We start from the raw sequence: 21880 nt of genomic DNA on the forward strand, positions 1-21880 counted from the left end.
ATCAGATACAAGCAATCTTCTCTCGTTTTATAACCCGTTCCACTCACGTTCCTCCCACTCTTCAACGATGTGGGATATATATTAAATGAACAAGGTTCGGCATCACGCCTCCGCCAATTCTCGCATTCTCTCTCTCCACGAAACTCTTTCACGCCTTCATCGACCTTCTCTCGATTTTGTCAATGGAAACGACTCCACCAACTCTCTCTCTCTCTCCATTTGCCAGTAGAACCTTCCAAGTGTGTATAGCTACGAGAATTCTCCCTCTTTAGAAGTTCTTGCCGCCAACGTTTGAAAAATGAGCGGGTCGGATCGGATTCGGCCAAGTTGACTTGGGAATTAGTGGGACCTGTCCATTCCTCCCATATATCAAGAACCAGCGGGTTTTTTTAAGGAGCCAATAGATCCAACCTAACCTTTTTTTCCATATTTTTTTTTATCTTTTTCAATTTATTTGATTTTGTTTTTTTTTTTTTTACCGGTTCTCTCAATGGGATTGTTGATTGGAACTACTGATCCATCGTTGCAGACCGGTTTTTGGGATTGGTGGTCTGGATCATCTATAGTGTTTTGTTTTTGGGAAAATTTCGTCTAGAAACATAATTACTCGTATTATTTCATGCTAGACCCTCGTTCCGTTTTTCTTTCAAACGACATAAAAAAACTTCTAAAGATTTCACCATACCTCATCACCAACAAATCTTTTTATACCATTTCAACAAAAAACCTTTTTTTTAAGGAAAAAGATGATTAAATTTTTTTTTGAATTAAATGGTATAAAAAAATTTATTTAGACTAATTTTAATAGTTAAAAGTCAATAAAAGGGAGAGATAAGAGATGATGGCATACAGTGAAATCCTTAGAGATTTTTTTATGTTGCTTGAAAGAAAATGGAAAAAAAATCTACCATAAATAATACGATAAATTAGAGTCCTATATGAAATTTTACTTTTATTTTTTAACCTTGCTTGTAGCTATTAATAATCTCTCTCAAGCTTAGATTGCATTCCCCAGATGAATTGCATTTCCCAGATGAACGAACCATTGGGATCTTATTTTCACCCACCAAAGCAGCATGATATCCCCCAGCATATTCTATACCTACTCCCTAGAAGGCCAAACTGTTTTTATATATAAAATTTTGGTATTTATATTTTAAGCTCCCAAATACTTCAATTTGACCATCCATAAACTAGATGGTATTTTATTCAATGTCATAATATTCTAGTGCGTATGATTTTTCTTTGGGTGTGGTTTCTATAAGGTTGCAACCTTAAACAATCCAAATACGGCGCACCTTCAAATTTTATCATAATATGTAATATTGGTGTAAAAAATTCTTAAGATTATCTAAAAATCTATTTTCATATTTAATTTTAAAATTTTAAACTCCAAAAAAGGTTAAAATCAACTAGATCTATAAACATATGAAAATCTTGAAAATGGATGGTCTCGATAATGTGTTGCAAGATGCACTATTTTTGGGACTCAGAATCTTTTTTTTCCTCATATTTCTATATCTTGATGTTGAGATGATCAGTTAGAGGTTTTTTCAACATTAAAACAACTTTTTTCGATAGATTTTTGAGGTGCATATGTAATTCTACATTTTAAAGCTGCAACCTTATATAAACTTTTTCCTTTTTCTTTTTCTTTCTCTTAAGTTTGTCACTAGGTTAAGGATCCCAATCCCAAAATTTGGGGATCCTATGAATGTAGAAAAAAAAAGGGCAAGTATCCTATGGGATCCTATGAATGCAGAAAACCAAAGGGTAAGTATCCTCTGAATGCAAAAGCAGATAACTATTTGGCAAAAAAGAGAGCATATAGCGTACTCTCATGGAAGCACTCTGTACATTTACACCCTCGAGTAAAAGGGCTCACTTAGGAAGACATTTTCCATGTGAAATTCTATGATCCACACAATTTTCATGTGAAATTCTAGAATCCACTTTAGAATCACTATGAGTATTTACAAAAGAAAATTATGAATTTTAAGCTATTAAATGCTTAGGTTTGACCGTTCACATGTTGTATAGTGTTTATTCAATATATGATAATATTATTTTTTAGGCACTCATATAGTGTACTTTTTTCTCTTTTGAAATAGGTCCCTAGGTTGATGAGGAGGTTAAATCCTTAAAACAAGGTATGTGACCAGCCAAATAATGTTAGTCAAGAGAGTGAACTCCTCAAATGCTTACATGGTAGCAAACAAGTTTTTTTTGCAGCCCACTTTAGAAATTTGTTTTTTCAGCGGGGGATAAATCAGTGGGAAAAAGGGTCCCCACCCTTTTCCACTGAAAATAATAAAAATCTAGTACATCAATTGCTCACAGAAATCCTTTGAAAGGAAGTATTTGCCACATCAAAAAGTAAAGAAATAGAGAATCAAATGGACAAGCTTTTCAAATAGTGGTTGTTCATGTGCAAATCTACTCTTGGGCAAACAATTTGTAAACTGATTAGCTTCACAATAAATATGTCATATACTCCATTAATAATCACGTACTGACGCAATGTAGTGGTGGGAAACACCATCGAACTGTCCTGGTATCTCTCGTTGATCCCTCCACCAATTTAGAGTCACTTTTAAAGAAGGAAAAATATTATATAAGGGTGAGGCCCTAAACATCAAATTAAGGCGCACCTCAAATATTCACAAGAAGAGATTGTTTCAGTACGTAAAAGTCTTCAAATTGATCATCTCGGCCTCAAGATGTATGGACATGATAAAAATGGATTTCAGTGAAAATAGTTCATCTTGTAATACATTTTTAGACGGTCAATTTTTTAGTTTTTTAAGTTTTCATAGATATGTTCAATCTACACCATTTTTTAAACTTTAAATTTTATAATTTGAGATAAAAATAAATTATCAAGCCATCACAAATATATACAATATTGAAATATCGTTTTTAGTCTATTTGAATGTACCATTAAACAAAATGTTGGTTAGAATTCTATTCTTCAATCGTTCTATAACAGTTAACCTCTCAAGTGTTTCGATCTACTATCAGGTTTCAAATAGTACAATACAAGTACATAACTTCTTAGGGTTTGAAATAAGTTTCAAAAAATTCAAATAGGACAATAAAAGGCACATAACCTGTTATGGTTTTTCAAATTTTTCAAATAGGTTTCAAATAGGTGAAATAGGACAATACAAAGCACAGAACCTCTCATGATTTAAAATAGGAAAATACAACACACATAATAAGAAAATACAACACACATAACCTCTTATATTATAAAGAAAATTGTTCAAATTGTAAAAGAAGATTCATTTTTGCAGATTTATTGGTGAAGAGAATTGTCTTCCCTTTTATATTATAAAGAAAATTGTTCACATTGTAAAAGAAGATTCATTTTTGCAGATTTATTGGTGAAGAGAATTGTCTTCCTCTTATATTATAAAGAAAATTGTTCAAATTGTAAAAGAAGATTCATTTTTGCAGATTTATTGGTGAAGAGAATTGTCTTCCCTTTTATATTATAAAGAAAATTGTTCACATTGTAAAAGAAGATTCATTTTTGCAGATTTATTGGTGAAGAGAATTGTCTTCCTCTTATATTATAAAGAAAATTGTTCAAATTGTAAAAGAAGATTCATTTTTGCAGATTTATTGGTGAAGAGAATTGTCTTCCCTTTTATATTATAAAGAAAATTGTTCACATTGTAAAAGAAGATTCATTTTTGCAGATTTATTGGTGAAGAGAATTGTCTTCCTCTTATATTATAAAGAAAATTGTTCAAATTGTAAAAGAAGATTCATTTTTGCAGATTTATTGGTGAAGAGAATCTTGTCTTCCGTCGCTGTGTAAGTAGTATAGAGTGAATTGTATTTGTCTTTCCTCGCTGTGCAAGCAGTATAGAGTGAATTGTAGCGCTTCCCATTTGGTGAAATATACCTTGTCTCAAACCTCTCATTCTTTTGCTCATAAAGAAAATGTTTAAATTGTTGATGGTCATGTTGCTTGTGAATGGCTCTAGACAACCTCTCATTTTTCTGTTTGTATAGAAATTGTTTAAATTATTTAAATTATCGATGGTCGCTTGTGAAGGTCCTATACAAGCTCTATACAACCTCTTATTCTTCTGCTTGTACATAAAATTATTGATGGTCGCTTCATTGGTTAAAAGCTCTCTTTTAAATTATTTAAATTATCGATGGTCGCTTGTGAAGGCTCTATACAACCTCTCATTTTTTTGCTTGTACAGAAAATGTTTAAATTATCGATGGTCGCTTCATTGGTTAAAAGCTCTCTTTCATTGAGATTGTGATGATGGAAGTTAAAAAAGACTATAGTGTGATCCTAAAGGTTGTCTAAGGTTAAAAAAATGATGGAATTTGCCTTGTTAAAAAATGGGGTGTCTACAAAACTCAAATTCTTTAAAATTACTGGTAAAATTAAATATAACTATATATATATATATATATTAGAATTTACAATTTAAAAGAAAGAATTAAAAAACCAATTTAACCTAAGGATGTCTTTAGTAGTTATAATATATTTCTAATAAAGTAATAACAAAGTAAATATAATTTTTTTTTATGAATATCATTATTATATATTTCTAATTATAAATAATTTAATAGGTATTTATTTTTATTATAATTTTATTAATATTAAGGTTAATTCTTGTATTATGACAGTAATAAGTGTAGTTTCATTATCTATAATTTTGAATATTATATAGAATTATTTAAATTAGAATTAAATATTATTAAAATATTAAAATAATAAAAATAAAACTATATGAATTTATTATAATTAATTTAAAGCTAAGATAATAATTTAAATTATTGTCATTAATTGTTTTTATAGTAATATTAGAATCAATATTAATAATGTGATGGTAATATTATAATAAATTTAAATTATTATCGTTAATTATATGAATATGTTATGACAGTAATAAGTATAGTTTCATTATCTATAATTATGAATATTATATAGAATTATTTAATTCAAAATTAAATATTATTCAAATATTCAAATAATAAAAATAAAACTATATAAATTTATTATAATTAATTTAAAGCTAAGATAATAATTTAAATTATTATCGTTAATTGTTTTATAGTAATATTAGAATCAATATTAATAATGTGAAGGTAATATTATAATAAATTTAAATTATTATCATTAATTATATGAATATGTTTTACATGTGATGCACTTTCCCATTGAAAAATCATGTAATTATTTAGGTGACCACTTAATGCATATCAATATGTGATTCCATCACATATTTAGAAGTTATTTATATAAGTGCTTGAAACATATCTACGTACTGTTGATTACATATTTACGTAATAATTTATGTGATCGTTTATTTCATTTTTACATACAACGCTGATCTTACTAGTAGCTTTTAAGTTGTACTTTTATTTTATGTTATTTTATTTTTCTTTGTCTTACTAGTACGTAATCAAGTTCATGATTCTACAATGTGAATCTCATCATATGTACACTTTTGGTGCTTTTAATTTTGAATTTCAGTACAAAAATATTACAATCACCCCAGCTATCAAATTTAAAATAGAGCAGCTATGGTGTATGGTTGACAGTGTCTGAAGTCAGATACGACACATGCCAGCCCACCAGCTTTACATGTGATGGCTTGCGTATTGTGACTTTTTGCCTACCCAATATACCTGTCTCTTATAGGCAACACCTTTTCTAAATATGCTTACTTTTTTAGTCTAATCATCCATCTCATACCATGATATGGAATGGCAAGGAATTTGAAATTGCGCCTCGTATAATTCAGATGAGGAAAATGTTTATATAAGGTGTCAACGGCGCACCTTAAAACTTGTCAAAAAGGTTTTCTTATGCTAGAAAATCCACAATTTGGTCATCTTGACCTTGATATATATATATATATATAAACTTTATGGTCATCTTGACCTTGAAATATATATATATATATATATAAACTTTATTTGTACCTTAGGTATATCAAAATGAGAACCTCTCTAATAATTAATCTAGACAGTCTATTTGGTGAATTTTAAAATCTTGGCCATCAGGAGTTCCAAATTATTTTTTTCTTCTTTAGCATTACTCATCTGATAACTATAAAGCCATCTAAAAATTTGGAAAAAAAAAAATATCCATCTAAAGCCTAGATCTTAGCAACTCACCAAATAGACGGCCTATGTTAAGTGGGTTAAAAAATAATTCTTATGGGGAGTATGGCATTTTCGAAAAAAGAAAAAAAGAAAAGAAAATATTAATGATTGTTTATTTAATGAAAGAGTTTATGTTTGGAAATTGAGATCAAACAAGTGGGCCTAATATGGTTTTTGAATATTGTTTCATTATATTACTCTTAAATTTTCAAGCGAGAAACTAATCCAAACTTTTAAGGGAGAGAAAATGTATCAAATTTTAAGTTCTAGAGAGAGAAACTATATAAAAAATTAGAGAGAGAAATAACCTAGATTTTTTTTAGTGTGAAACTAACTCAAAATTTTTAGAGAGAAAAAATATATCAAATTTTAAGTTTTAGACATGGAAAGTATTTTCAAATTTTAGAGTGAAACTATATCAAAATTTAGAGAGAGAAATATTCCAAAAAAAAATTAGAGAGAGAAACTCTCAAAATTTTTAGAGAGAAATTTTAAGCTTTACAGAGGGAAAGCTTTACAGAGGGAAGAATCTTAAAATTTTAGTGAGAGAAATTATATCAAAATTTTAGATAGAGAAACTACCTGAAAACTTTTAGAGACAAAAACTACCTCAAAATTTTTGGAGAAAGAAATGATCAACTATTTGAAATTTCATAATTTTCGAGAGAAACTTTTCAAATTTTTTAGAGAAAAACTATGTCCAATTTTATTTTTTATAGGGAGAAACTTTCTCAAAATTTCAGATGTGATGTCTTTACATATGTAAATATTTTCATGTAAATATTTTCCTATCAAACGATCCCACACATACCAAATGATCCCTAATACCAAATCATGTTATACAAAAAGATGATCCAAATATGAGATTTTCATAACCTGAGTACCATCCAAAGTCATCCAAACAAATTTGAGTAATCAGGTTTTTACATAACTAAGATTTGACATAATAAGGTTTTGAATCAAAACCTGGGTTTATTAACCCACGGACCCAAAGCCTAAATGACGAGTCCATGATGGATAGGACAGTGCTCTCTAAGACCGAGGGTTAAACTCTTACCAAAAGCACTTTTTATCACTTGAAAATACACTGGTGCAATATTTTAAAAATAGTTTGCAAGTAATCAGAATGGCACCAAAGAAATACAGTAACGTTTCCTCAAAACAAATACTGACTCTTCTATTAAAAGTATCAAAGCATACTGAATGAAGGTTATATGAACCGACATTTATGAAAACATGTTGATGGTGTTTGTCGCATGTCAACAGGTATCAATATGAGACGAATAGATCCATATAGGAGTTGGGATTATCCCCCTTTCATAGTCAACAATTGCTGATGTATAACATTCCGATGTTCAAGTCAGTCAAAGTCTACTCCAGTGGTAAGAAAGTTTAAATCAGCCATCCATTGTTAAAATAAATCTGTGATCTTACTAGTTGCATATAAAACAGCATATTACATGTATAATATGCCAATGCTTAAAAAGAAAATATTGAGAGCACGTACATCTTATATGCCTACTCTCTTCTAGTGGAAGAGACAAAATAAACCCAAAACTGAAACATATAAAGTAGCACATAAAGAAAGAAAGGAATTCATATAGTTTCCATAAGGAAAAAGTACGTTACTTCCGTGTACTCGAAAACTCAATATTAAATTTTAATCTATAGTTATACAACTCGCAATAAAATTAACACTAATATCCCTAAAATTGGAGAACTAAGCACTAATCTAATTTTTACCAAAATACTCAATACTGCACCTATCTACATGGTGAAAAGAGCACAATAAACCAACTAATCGACATATAGGGATAATGAGTTACAGCCCTTTGAAAGAGATAGCTAAGGTCTTAAAAAATAGATTCATGACTCGGATCATCGGTTCCAATCCGAAACACCGATTGTTTAAACCCTGCTCACAACCTTGCCTTAATGAGGTATACCCCTCTCAGAGAGAGACAACCAAGGTTTTAAAAAATGGACCTTGATCGTCGGTTCCAATCTGAAACATCGATTTTTTAAACCCTGCTCTTAGCCTTGCCTTGAAGGGCAGCCCAGCAGCCTTGATCATAACTGCGCCTATATGAACTCAGCTACCGTGAACCTCCACACCTCCCCTCTCTTCACCTCCCCATCCACCTTCAATCCCCCCCACCCTTCCCTTCGTGTCCGCCCCTAGCCCCCAGTTCTTGTACTCCATACCAGTGCGCAAAATCAAATTGGAACGGTTAGCCGGACATGGGGCTGGGAGCGGTTAGACGTGGAACAAGACTAACTGGGGCGGTTAACCGAACTAATCGGTCAAGTAGACTTTTTTCTTAAACAGGTCAAAAACCCCCAAAAAAATAAAATAAAAATTAAAAAATAGAAAAATTATCTTATTACATACATTTATCTTACAAGAAAAAATAAAAACAACATTTTATATAAATTAATATTTGAATACTATGGTCCGGTACATGATCCCAAGCAGGGCACACAAATCTTTTTGTTTCCTAGAATGAAGTTTGATAATAAGTTTATAATACCTTACCACAAATGTATTACCCCGATGTAAATATGGACTCTAGATATTCAGGTGTTGTAGAAACATTACATTAGTATATGCTTATTAATAAAAAATATAACCACAAATATATGTTTACGCATTCTAGTTTAAGTTATGCAAACCTTCAAAATAATGCTGATCACAATTAGAAACCATGGAAAATAAATTGATCCACCAACTTTTACATGTCCATCTAGAATTTCATTGGTAAAGACAAGATGTCACAAGGTAGAGAGGCTGATACATATAGGATTTGTCATATTAATCAAAACAACATATTTTTATCAAAATAAATAATTTTATCAAAAAATATTACTTTATTAAGAAAAATAGAAAAACTCTTTCTATATTCACAAAAAATAATAATTTTATTAAGCAAAATAAATTTTTTTTTGAAAATTTGATTTCTCAAAAATTTCTAAAATCGAGCAACATTTCAGTAAAGAAACGACCTTCAATGTTCAGGTAATTGAACAAATCAACATACAAGCACCATAAAGGCTTTGATCATCCTTTCAAATGCACCAAAAATCATAAAAAAAATGTTCCGTATTTTTTTTTATTTGAAAAAATCGTGAAAAATTCAGATCTGTGAAATCGAGCAAGAAAAAAGTTTATATAAAAGTACTTACTCAATATTAAATAAGCATACCTATTCTATGTGACAGCTGAGGCCTTGACGATCAAAATACAAAAATAAATCTGATAAAGAACGACCCAAAAATCGATCCAAAATATGTTTTTTTGCATCAAACACATGTTCTTCAAGCAGCAGCTTTTTCGGGCCATAATCGACCCCCAATATTTTGTTTTTTGATCAAATTGAAAGAGATATATGGTAGATGATTCTATTAGGATTAAAAGACCTCAAATTTCAGCAAAAACCATTGACTATTGAAGATGATATTGATGAAATGACATAAATTTCTAAAGGCGTGAAAATCCACCATTTCAATCCACAAAATCTCTTGATTTTTCAATCTTTGATTCGAATTTTCTTGCTTTATAGAGAATAAATAATGTTTTACAGTTATAAAGCATAAAAAATGCCAAAAAATGGAAAGAAAAAGAACAAAGAAAAGCTTGAAAAAATTAATCTATGAATTCCTGCATCAAATGAAAATAACAACCGTTATTTTAATTGTACCGTTATTTGTTCATAAAACTTGTTATATTATCTAACCGGTCCGATTAGCATAAAAACTTGTCTATTTAACTAAAACAAGGTCCTTTCGACCCCTAACCGGCCAGTTTGGGGCCTGAAATTTTATGGGGCTATACCTTAGGCTAGGAGATCCACAAAACCGCCCCTAATCGGATTTAGATAGTAATTTCGAGCTAACCGGCCAGTTCCGACTCTAACAGACCGGTTTTTTTAATAATGCTCCACACACTTGTTTGTATCTTGGATTGGCTCCGTCCCCCATGGATGCCACCCTTCCTTGTTCACGACATCCCCAAAATATGATTGCATGATCACCACCCTTGCATGAGGTATCCGTGGCCTTCCCAAATAAGTCAAGAAATTTCTCTTCACTAGCGTTGGGTCAAGAGCAGCTTGATGGGACAATTATGAAAGACAAATCCCGTATCCTGTGTGGGTTCAAACCTTCCATGAGCTGTATGCACGAGAGAGATAGAGTATGCACAAACATTTAATATAGAGAGAGAAAAACTCACGTAGTGTTGAAGAGTTGAAGGTGGAGAATCCATCCACAACATTCTTGCTCCTTGTGATCACAATCTTCTCTATTCCCCCCTTTTCCCATCAACATAATATTTGTCTTCTTTATGCCCACCTCATCCACATTCTCCCCGTAAACCCATGCTCTCACTAAAATCAGCCACTTCTTTCCCTCTCTCGTTCCATTTGGGACCATTTTAACTGCCTCAGTTATCGTCGTATAATCCCCACTCCCATCCTTTGCCACCACCACGTTATCCCCAACATTCTTCGAATGTGAAACTCTCATATCGATCCACAATAATAAACCTTACTTAAGTTGTTGAAATTTTTTTCTAGTGGGTTCTCGTAGGTCTTTGTCATGTTTTTGACCATGGCGCGAGAGTTTCTGAGCATACGGATTATGGGCACAAGTACTTGGCCAGCTCTTCTCCTAAGATCTTTCGTGAATCTTGCTTGAAAAATCCCGGTCCGACGCATGTCTTGATTGGTCATGGCAGCATTGAGAAAGGCTTTCAGGTTTGTTGGAGATGGAAAATGTGGTACTCGTCTGTTAAGAAGTAGCTTTTCGATAAGTAGATGTGGTTTTCGTGCGAGACAAGGTGGAGCAAATGGTAAGCAAAGAGGAGCTGGAATAGGGTATAATCAACAAGACAGAGGCAGTCTCTATAGATCCTTCTTTGCCGAGAATTCATGATTTCTCAATATTTCTATAGAAAAGTCAGATTCGAACCATGAGGTTCTCAAATGAATTAATGGTCTCTTTTAGGGTTAGTCTGACAATCTCCTCTGGGTTTTAGCAAATAGTGCTTCAGATTTTAAAGCAAGAGTGTAGAAGCAAAATTTTGGATAAGGGGTGCCATTACATAACAACCGTAGAACGACAAATGGGTCACTCGATATTTTATCCTGGTCACTTGATATCCGTAGAACGACTGGAAATTTCATCCTGGTCACTTGAAAAAGGTCGATGGCTCTATTTCCCAGCTAGTGATCAGGATGAAATTTTCAATGACCCACTTCTCGTTCTACGGATATCAAGTGACCAGGATGAAATATCCAGTGACCCACTTGCCATTCTATCGTCGTCATGTAATGACACCCATATCCTACACTCTAGCTTCAAAGTCTGTAGCACTATCTGCCAAAACCAAGAGTGAGCTTGTCAAACTAACCCTAAAAGATGCCATTAATTCTTTCGATGACCTTCATGGTTCGAATCTGACTTTCCTAGAAAAAGATCGAGAAAACATGAATTCTCAATAAAGAGGAGTCTACAGAGACTGCCTCCGTCTTGTTGACCATACCCTAATCCTGCTTCGCTCTGTTTGCCAATTGCTCCACCATGTCTCACCTGGAAACCCCATCTACTTGTCGGAAAGCCACTTCTCAACAGACGAGTACCATGTTTTTCAGCCAACTCTAGCAAACCTAAAAGCCCTTCTCATGTAGCCATGACCAATCAAGACACGTTTTTTATCGGGATTTCTTGAGCAAGATTCACAGAAGATCTCTCAAGACTAGGATTTCTTGAACTAGATTTATGGAAGATCTCATGAGGAGGGCTGACCAAGTACTTGTGCCCATAATTTGTATGCTCAGTAACTCTCTTGACATGGTCTAGAACATGACGGAGACCTACGGATATAGAAGAAATTTTCCAATAAACTAAGAAAGGTTTATTACCATGGGTAGACGAGAGTATTTCACAATAAAAAAAAGTCAGGGTTAATGTGGAGGTGGCAATGGATGGGAGTGGGGGTTATACAAAGATAACTGAAGCAGTGATAGAGGTCCCAAATTGGACAACAGAGGGAGAGAAGTGGGTGATTTTAGTAAGAGAAGGGGTTTACAAGGAGAATGTGGAGGTGAGGAGAGAGAAGATAAATATTATGATGATGGGCGAGGGGATGGAGAAGATTGTGATCATAGGGAGCAGGAATATTGTCGATGGATTCTCCATCTTCAAATCTTCAACACTATGTGAGTTTCTCTCTCTATGTTTTATATTAGTGCATACTCCCTCTTTCTCTCTCTGTGCGCTTTAGTAAATGGTCATATACAGTGTGCTTCTCTCTCTCACCTACTGTTTCTATCTCTCTATTTACTTTTTATGTTATTGAATGCAATTCCCTAATCACAAGGCATTATTAAGCTTACATTTCATGATTTGCATTGCAGCTTGATGGCTTCATTGCCTGCAACCTTGCTGTTGTGAACACCACCGACCGCACCAAGCACCATGTAGTAGCTCTCCTTATTCTTGAGGCTCAATATCTCAGTCTATCAGGACACCCTTTACACCCACTCCATTCGCCAGTTCTATAGAGACTGTCACATCTATGACACTGTTGACTTCATCTTTGATAACGTGGCTGCAGTATTCCAAAACTATCAATTTTTTCCATGCAGGTCGATGCCCAAAGGGAAGAATATGATAACTGCTCATGGCAAGTTTGAACCACACAGGATACGGGATTTGTCTTTCATAATTGTACCATTCAAGCTCCTCCTGACCTAGAGCCAGTGAAGGGCCATTTCTTGACTTATTTGGAAGGACATGGAGAACTCATGCTAAGGTGGTAATCTTGCGGTCCTGTTTGGGGGATGTCGTGAGCAAGGCAAGGTGGTGATCTCACTCTGGGTTTTGGCAGATAGTGCTTCAGATTTTGAAGCTAGAGTGTAGAAGCAAAATTTCAGATAAGGGGTGTCAATACATGACGACCGTAGAACGGCAAGTGGGTCACCAAAAATTTCATCTTGGTCACTTGAAAAAGGTTTATGGCTCCTTTCCTTGTGAGTGCAACGATTATGATAGTCAATATGAGTACGAGTAAACAATAATTAAGGCAAGTGACTTGAGGATCCTTCTTCTTGATACCTTGTTGTTGCTTGAATCTTGAATTCCAATGACAAGATCGCTTGCTGTTGCCATAATCTTGAATTCCAATGGAAAGATCACTTGTTGTTGCCATAATCTTGAATTCCAATGGAAAGATCGCCAGAATTTGGAAGTCCAACAACATGATGGCCGGAATGTGATGGGGTTGAAGTCCAACAACATGATGCACCGTACCATTTGCCTCACATTGCTTTAAACACGTACGCACTAAGTGCCACTTAAGTGCCCTCCGTACAAAGTTTTGGGTAAATTCGCACCGCTTGTGCTCAACTCGACATGCATGATTCGTGCACAAACCATACCAGCTAGTTACACGCAATTATGACGTGGTGTGCACACTTGTGTACCGTATGATTTTCCTCACGTTCCCCAAAACACGTGTGCACGAAGTACCACTTAAGTGTCCTTTGTACAAAGTATTGTGTACATGCAAACCACGCATGCTCAACTCAACGTGTGCGATTCATGCGCAAACCGTACTTGTTTGTTGCTTGTAATTATGGCGAGTTGTGTGCACATGTAGATCGTATGATTTGCCCCTCGTTCCTCCAAACATGTGCGCACGATGCGCCACTTAAGTGCCCTCCGTACGAACTTTTGTGTACACGCACACTCAACTCAACACGCGCGATTCGCACAGAAACTGTACTAGTTTGTTATGTACAATTATGGCGGGTTGTGCGTACTTGTGGATCATAAGATTTGTTGCACGTTCCCCTAAACATGTGTGCACAAAGTGCCACTTAAGTGCCCTTCATACAAAGTTTTGTATATATGCGTACCTTGTGCGCTCAACTCAACGTGCACGATTCGCGTACAAACCGTATCGATTTGTTGCACATAATTATGGTGGGGTGTGCGCACTTGTGCACCGTACGATTTGCCCCAAGTTCCCCCAAATAAGTGCGCATGAAGTGTCACTTAAGTGCCCTTCGTACAAAGTTTTGTGTACCTTCGCATCGCGTGCGCTCAAAACAACGTGTGCGATTCACATGCAAACCGTACCAGTTAGTTGCACACAATTATGGTAGGTTGTGTGCATTTGTGTACTGTACAATTTGCCTAACGTTCCCCCAAACACGTGTGCATGAAGTGCCACTTCAGTGTCCTCCATATGAAGTTTGTGTATATGTACACCGTGCACGCTCAACTCAATGCGCGCAATGGTTGTGTGCATTTGTACCGTATGATTTGCCCCACATTCCCCCAAACACGTGCGCATAAAGTACTACTTAAAGGCCCAACGTACGAAGTTTTGTGTACATGCGCACCGCGTGCTCAGCTCAACGTGCGCAATTCACATGCAAACCGTACCAGTTTGTTGCACGCAATTATGGCGGGGTATGCACACCTGTGTACCGTACGATTTGCCCCACGTTCCCCCAAGCACGTGTACACGAAGTACCATTTAAGTGCCCTCCATACAAAGTTTTGTGTACATTCACACCTTGCGTGAGTCAACGACCGCGATTCACGCCCAAATCGTACTGGTTTGCATATGTAAATAAAAAGAATTAATAAACCTTGAGGATGTTTTTAGTAGCTATAACATGTTACTAATAGAGTAATAACAAAATAACTATATTTTTTTCAAGAATTTTACAATTGTATTTTTCTAGTTATAAATATTCCACTATGTACTTACTTTTTTATTAACAATTTTATAGACATTAATGTAGTAATTCATGTATTACCATTTTCGGAGGCAAATTTTCATGTTAAGAAAATTAATTTTCATGTGGTGAAGTAAATATATTTGTAAAGCCGAAAGGAGAGGAAGCTGGAAAAGGTTCACCGTAAAAAAAAAAAAACAAAGATAGATTTAATATATAAAGGAAAATAATATTTACCATTCGTCTCCTCCAATGTTCCAAGTTAAAATTACAATTAATAGCAAGCTCTGAATCCTTTAACTCTCTTCCAATTATCTAATTTGAAATGAAAAATATTACGATTATCTCTCATCCAAGTTCAAATGGATCTTGAACTCTATAGTTTTTTTTGGGATGATCTTAAACTTTAAAGTTTGAAAATTGAAGTTAAAATGGTCTTTGGAATAAAGCATTTATACAGGGCACCTATGAACTATTCACATGAAAAGCATGAGGCCTAATCCCACATAAATAAAATATGTAATAGAAATGACATCTTCCACAAAATAAAATGCCACATGCAAGTTATTTTTTAATATTTATTTAAAATTATACAAATGTTAGGACCATATTTAACTTTTTTACAACACAAAATCTGAAGGATCTTCATTCGAACTGTTTACAACAAAAAATCAGAGAGATCTTCGCATGAAGATGCCTCAGATTTGACACTACAAACTTGTTTTTAAAAAGTGGTAAAGAGGTGGGATCAATCAAATTCTGCTCTAAGAGCCGATCTATTCAAATATGAATAGACCTTCTCTTAGATCAATGACAGAGCCGGCATCAATCCTAGGCACAAAATACCGAAATAAAGTAAGGAAATACTCTTAAATCTAATGAAATGAAAAAAATAACTAAAAAAGTGAAGAGAAAGATACATGACCGGGCCAGTTGGCTCGAGACACATGAGGCATCGCCCATATCAAGACCGCGGCCGAGTTAACGTCTTGCGTCTTCCTTTCTCTCTTTAAAATTGACCAAGCCTTGGCTTGGTTGAACTAGGGTTATCGATCTGACCTAAAGGTTGAAGATGGTTGTCATCCGATGTGGGTTGATAGTCTAGGGTTTTCTCTGCTATAGGGTTTTTGCTCACCAATAAGGGTTTTTCTCGCCTAACCCTAAAGTGGTCGTCAAGTGCATTTTTCTTGAGACAAAACGCATGAAATGCCAAATTACCATAAATGAGCGGATTTGAAAGCATGAAAACACGTTTTTGGGGTCAAAGGCAAGGCAGCACAGTCGCCTAGACTAAGACCGAGCTTGGGCGGCATGTCACCCAGCCCAAAATGGTCCACATCCATTGAACTTGATTGGAATTAGGCTAGCTTTAAATAAGTGATTTGGTCAATTTGGATTGGGCGGATAGTGTGTCGTTCTGCCTAGATTTGATCAAAATTTGAAATTTCCAATTTTGGTTTTATTTATGCCCTTTTGTATGGTTATCTTCCAAATATTCGATTAAAGTACATTATTTTTCTATTTTTCCTTAATTATTTCTAAAATCGGTGAGTCTATTAGGATACTGGATTACAGGATGGGGACCATGGACTATTTTGTTATGTGATTTAGGATTTCCTGGAATAGTGTGGTCCAGAGGGTTGTCTAAGGTTAGAAAAATGATGAAATTTACCTTATTAAAAAATGGGGTGTCTACAAAAGTCGAATTCATTAAAATTACATGTGATATTAAATATAACTATATATTAAAGTTTACAATTAAAAAAAAAAGAATTAAGAAACCAATATAATCTGAGGATGTCTTTAGTACTTATAACATATTACTAATAAATTAATAACAAAGTAAATATGATTTTTTACATGAATATCATTATTATATATTTTTAATTACAAATATTGTGATATGTATTGATTTTTTTTACAATTTTGTTATAATTTTAGAGTGAAACTATATCAGATTTTTTTTATAGGGAGAAACTATCTCAAAATTTCAAGTTTGATGTATTTGCATATGAAAATATTTTTATGTAAATATTTTCCTATCAAACTTCCACGCAAACCAAACAATCCCTAATAGCAAATCATGTTATACAAAAAGATGATCCAAATATGAGATTTGCATAACTTGAGTACCGTTCAAAGCCATCCAAACAAGTCAGGTTTGAGTAATCAGAGGTTTTTACATAACTAAGATTTGACATAATGAAGTTTTGATTCAAAACCTAGGTTTATTAACAACAAGCCTAAACGACGACTCCATGATGGATGGGACGGTGCTCTCTAAAACAAAGAGGGTTAAACTCTTACCAAAAGCACTTTTTATCAATTCATTGGTGCAATATTTTAAAAAGAGTTTGCAAGTAATCAAAATGGCACCAAAGAAATACTATAAAGTTTCCTTTACTACATAAGATTGTTGAGCATTTTGTGACCAAACAAATACTGACACTTCTATTAAAAATATCAAAACATGCTGAATGAAGGTTATAGGAACCGAAATGAAGGTGCTATGAGCCGACATGTATGAAAACATGTTGATGGTGATTGTCGCATGTCAACAGGTATCAATATAAGACGAATAGATCCATATAGAACTTGGGATTATCCCCCTTTCATTGTGAACAACTACTGATGTATAACATTCTGATGTTCAAGTCAGTCAAAGTCTACTCTAATGGTAGGAAAGTTTAAATCAGCAATCCATTGTTAAAATAAATCGGTGATGTTACTAATAGCATATAAAACAGCCTATTACATGATATTATGGCAAAGCTTAAAAAGAAAATATTGAGAGCATGTACATCTTATATGCCTACTATGCTCTAGTGGAAGGGACAAAATAAACCCAAAACTGGAACATATAAAGTGGCACATAAAGAAAGAAAGGAATTCATATAGCTTCTATTAGGAACAAGTATGTTACTTTCGTGTACTCGAAACTCAATATTAAATTTTAATCTATAGTTATACAACCCAATAAAATTAACACTTATATCCCTAAAACTGAAGAATTAAACATTAATCTAATGTTTACCAAAATACTCAACACTGCACCTATCTACATAGTGAAAAGAGCACAATAAACCAACTAATCGACACATAGGGATAATGAGTTACACCCTCTGAGAGAGATAGCTAAGGTTTTAAAAAATAGATCCATGACTCAGATCATCAGTTCCAATCTGAAACACCGATTTTTAAACCCTGCTCACAACCTTACCTAAATAAGGTACACCCCTCGGAAAGAGAGAGGGCCAAGGTTTTAAGAAATGGACCCGGATCGTCGGTTCCAATCAGAAAAATCGATTTTTTAAACCTTGCACATAGCCTTGCCTTGAAGGGTAGCCCAACGGCCTTGATCACAACTGTGCCTATGAACTCAGCTACCGTGAACCTCCACACCTCCTCTCCATTCACCTCCCCATCCACCTTCAATCCTCCCCACCTCACTCTTCCCTTCGTGTCCGCCCCGGTCCGCAGTTCTTGTACTCCACACACTTGATTGTTTCTTGGATTGACTCTATCCCCCATGGATGCCACCCTTCCTTGCTCACGACATCCCCCAAAAATAAGTTAAGAAATTGCCCTTCACTAGCTTTGGGTCAAGAGCAGCTTGATGGTACAATTCTGAAAGACAAATCTTGTATCCTGTATGGCTTCAAATCTGCCATTAGTTGTTATCATGTTCTGTTGTTTGGCCATCGATCTGCATGGAAAAATTTGATAGTTGAGGGATATTACGACCGCATTACAAAGTCAACAATGTCGTAGATATGACAGTCTCTATATCATTGGTAGAGGGAGTGGGCGTAGAGGGTGTTCTAGAAGGCCGCTGTATTGAGCGTCAAAGGAAGCAGCAAAGTTCGATTGGACATGGAGGGATACTGCCTGGTGCTTGATGGGACCGGTGGTATTGACAATGGATAGATCGCGGGCCATAAAACCGTTACTAAATACAACTGCAATGTGGACAATGAAATCTACGCTTAAGAATGCCTTATGATTAGGGAGTTGCGTTCATTAACATAAAAAGTAACTAGAGAGATAGAAACGTTAGGTGAGAAAGAGGCATAGTCTACAAGATCATTTATTAAAAAGCACAAAGAGAGAGAGAGAGAGTAAGCACGAACATAAAACATAGAGATAAAAACTCATATAGTGTTGATTTGAAGGTGGAGAATCCATCCACAACATTATTGGTCCTTGTGATCACAGTCTTCTCCATTCCCCTATCAACATAATATTTGTCTTCTCTCTTCCCACCTCCACATTCTCCCTATAGACCCCTGCACTCACTAAAGTCAGACACTTCTCTCCCTCTCTCGTCCCATTTGGGGACTCTTTCACCGCATCAGTTATCGTTGTATAATCCCCACTCCCATCCTTTGCCACTACCACGTTAACCCCTTACTCTCCTATCGATCCATGATAATAAATCTTTCTTAACTTATTGAAATTTTTTTCCTGTGGGATTCTCGTAGGTCTCCGTCATGTTCTTGACCATGGCGAGAGAGTTTCTGAGCATACGGATTATGGGCACGAGTACTTGGCTAGCCATTCTCCTAAGATCGTCTGTGAATCTTGCTCGAGAAATCCGGGTCCGACATGTATCTTGATTGATCATGGCTGCACTGAGAAGGGCTTTCAGGTTTGGTGGAATTGGTTGGAAAATGTGGTACTCGTCTATTGAGTAGAGGCTTTCCGACAAGTAGATGTTGTTTTCGTGCAAGAGAATGTGGAGTAGATGGTAAGCAGAGTGGAGGTAGAATAAGGTATAGTCAACAAGACCTCTTTGTCGTGAATTCATGATTTCTCGATCTTTTTGTAGAAAAGTCCATGACGGTCCTCAAAATAATTAATGGCCTCTTTTAGGGTTAGTCAGACAATCTGACTCTGGGTTTTGGCAGATAGTGCTTCAGACTTTAAAGCTAGAGCGTATAAGCAAAATTGCGGATAAGGTGTGTTATTACATGATGACCGTAGAACGGCAAGTGGGTCACTGGATATTTCGTCTTGGGCACTTGATATCCGTAGAACGGCAAGTGGGTCACTGGAAATTTCATCCTGGTGACTTGAAAAATGTCAGTGACTGCATTTCCCAGCAAGTGACCAAGATCAAATTTCCAATGACCCACTTGTTGTTCTACGGATATCAAGTAACCAGGATGAAGTATCTAGTGACCCACTTACCACTCTATGGTTGTCATGTAATGGCACCCCTCATCCGAAGTTTTGCTTCTACACTCTAGCTTCAAAGTCTGAAGCACTATATGCCAAAACCCAGAGTGAGATTATCGAACTAACTCTAAAAGATGTCATTAATGTTTTTGAGGACTTTCATAGTTCGAATCTGACTTTCCAACAAAAAGATCGATAAAATATAAATTATCGACAAAGAGGGATCTACAAAGACTACCTCCGTCTTGTTGATCATACCCTATTCCTGCTTCGCTTTGCTTACCATCTGCTCCACCATTTCTCGCCCTACAACCCCATCTACTTATCGAAAAGCCACTTCTCAACAAACGAGTACCATGTTTTCCATCAAACCTGAAAGCCCTTCTCATGTAGCCATGACCAATTAAGACACGTGTCTGACCAGGATTTCTTGAGCAAGATTCACGGAAGATCTCAAGTCCGGGATTTCTCGAGCAAGATTTATAGAAGATCTCATAAGAAGGGCTGGCCAAGTACTTGTGCCCATAATCTATATGCTCAGTAACTCTCTTGACATTGTCAAGAACATGATGGAGACCTATGGGAACCCCACAGGAGAAATTTTCCAACAACCTGAGAAAAGGTTTATTATCGTGGGTCGCCGAGAGTGTTTCACATTAGGACAAAGTCGGGGTTAACATGGAGGTGGCAAAGGATTGTAGTGAGGATTATACAACGATAACTGACGCAGTAATAGAGGCCCCACATTGGGCTAGAGAGGAAGAGAAGTGGGTGATTTTAGTAAGAGAAGGGGTTTACATAGAAAATGTGGAGGTGAGGAGAGAGAAGATAAATATTATGATGATAGCGGAGGGGATGGAGAAGATTGTGATCATAGGGAGTATGAATGTTCTAGATGAATTCTCCACCTTCAACTCATTAACTCTTCAACACTATGTGAGTCTCTTTCTTTATGTTTTATGTTGGTGACCTCTATCTCTGTGCTTTTTAGTAAATGGTCATATAGACTGTGCCTCTCTCTCACTTACTGTTTTTGTCGCTCTATTTACTTTTATATTAATGAACACAATTCCCTAATCACAAGGCATTCTTAAGCTTACATTTCATGACTTGCATTGGAGTTGTATTATGTGATGGCTTCATTGCCCATAACCTTGTTGTTGTCAACACCGTCGGCCCAACCAAGCACCACGCAGTAGCTCTCCATGTCCAATCGAACTTCACTGCTTTCTTGAGGCTCAATATCTCAGCCTACTAGGACACCCTCTACGCCCACTCCGTCCACCAGTTCTATAGAGACTGTCACATCTACGGCACTATTGACTTCATCTTCGGTAATGCAGTAGCAGTATTCTAAAATTATCAATTTTTTCAACACATGCCAATGTCCAAAAGGAAGAACATGATAAGTGCTCATGGCAGGCTTCAACTACACATGAGTGAAGGGATTTGTCAACTTATTTAGGAAGGACATGGAGAACTCATGCTAAGTTGGTAAGCATGATCATGTTTGGGGATCGTGTGCAAGGTAAGGTGGTGATCTCACTCTGGGTTTTGATAGATAGTGCTTCAGATTTAAAGCTAGAGTGTAGAAGACCGTAGAACGGCAAGTGGGTTACCATAAATTTCATCTTGGTTACTTGAAAAAGGTTTAAGGTTTGTGACTCATTTCCCTGCGAGTGCAGTGATTATGATAGTCACAATGAGTACGAGTAAACATATAATTAAGGCAACTGACTTAAAGATTCTTCTTCTTAATATCTTGAAAGATCGCCAAAATCTGGAAGTCCAACAATATGATGGCCGGA

The 21880-nt window shown here is 35.3% G+C and overlaps 1 protein-coding gene across 1 annotated transcript; it reads left to right on the top strand.

The window, feature by feature from the left end:
- The first annotated feature begins 12124 nt into the window (after positions 1-12124).
- Positions 12125-21429, top strand: LOC105420547 (putative pectinesterase/pectinesterase inhibitor 22). The gene is made up of 4 exons (XM_088871046.1): positions 12125-12362; positions 19376-19542; positions 19802-19852; positions 21331-21429. The coding sequence occupies exons 1-4, from the start codon at positions 12125-12127 to the stop codon at positions 21427-21429; spliced, it is 555 nt and encodes a 184-aa protein (XP_088727172.1).
- The last annotated feature ends 451 nt before the right edge of the window (positions 21430-21880 follow it).

Source organism: Amborella trichopoda, chromosome 7 (assembly GCF_054954075.1).
Source record: "Amborella trichopoda isolate Santa Cruz 75 chromosome 7, AtrichopodaSantaCruz75HAP2 v2.0, whole genome shotgun sequence".
In the NCBI taxonomy this organism is placed as follows: Eukaryota; Viridiplantae; Streptophyta; class Magnoliopsida; order Amborellales; family Amborellaceae; genus Amborella; species Amborella trichopoda.

What these genes read in the sequence shown, in the direction of transcription:
- LOC105420547 (XM_088871046.1), top strand. Translation starts at nt 12,125, where the DNA reads ATGGATGGGAGTGGGGGTTATACAAAGATAACTGAAGCAGTGATAGAG. An exon ending in GCACTGAGAAGGGCTTTCAG is followed by an intron (nt 19,543 to 19,801) that starts GTTTGGTGGAAT and finishes GGGTTTTGGCAG; the next exon opens with ATAGTGCTTCAGACTTTAAA. An exon ending in TAAGCAAAATTGCGGATAAG is followed by an intron (nt 19,853 to 21,330) that starts GTGTGTTATTAC and finishes TCAGCCTACTAG; the next exon opens with GACACCCTCTACGCCCACTC.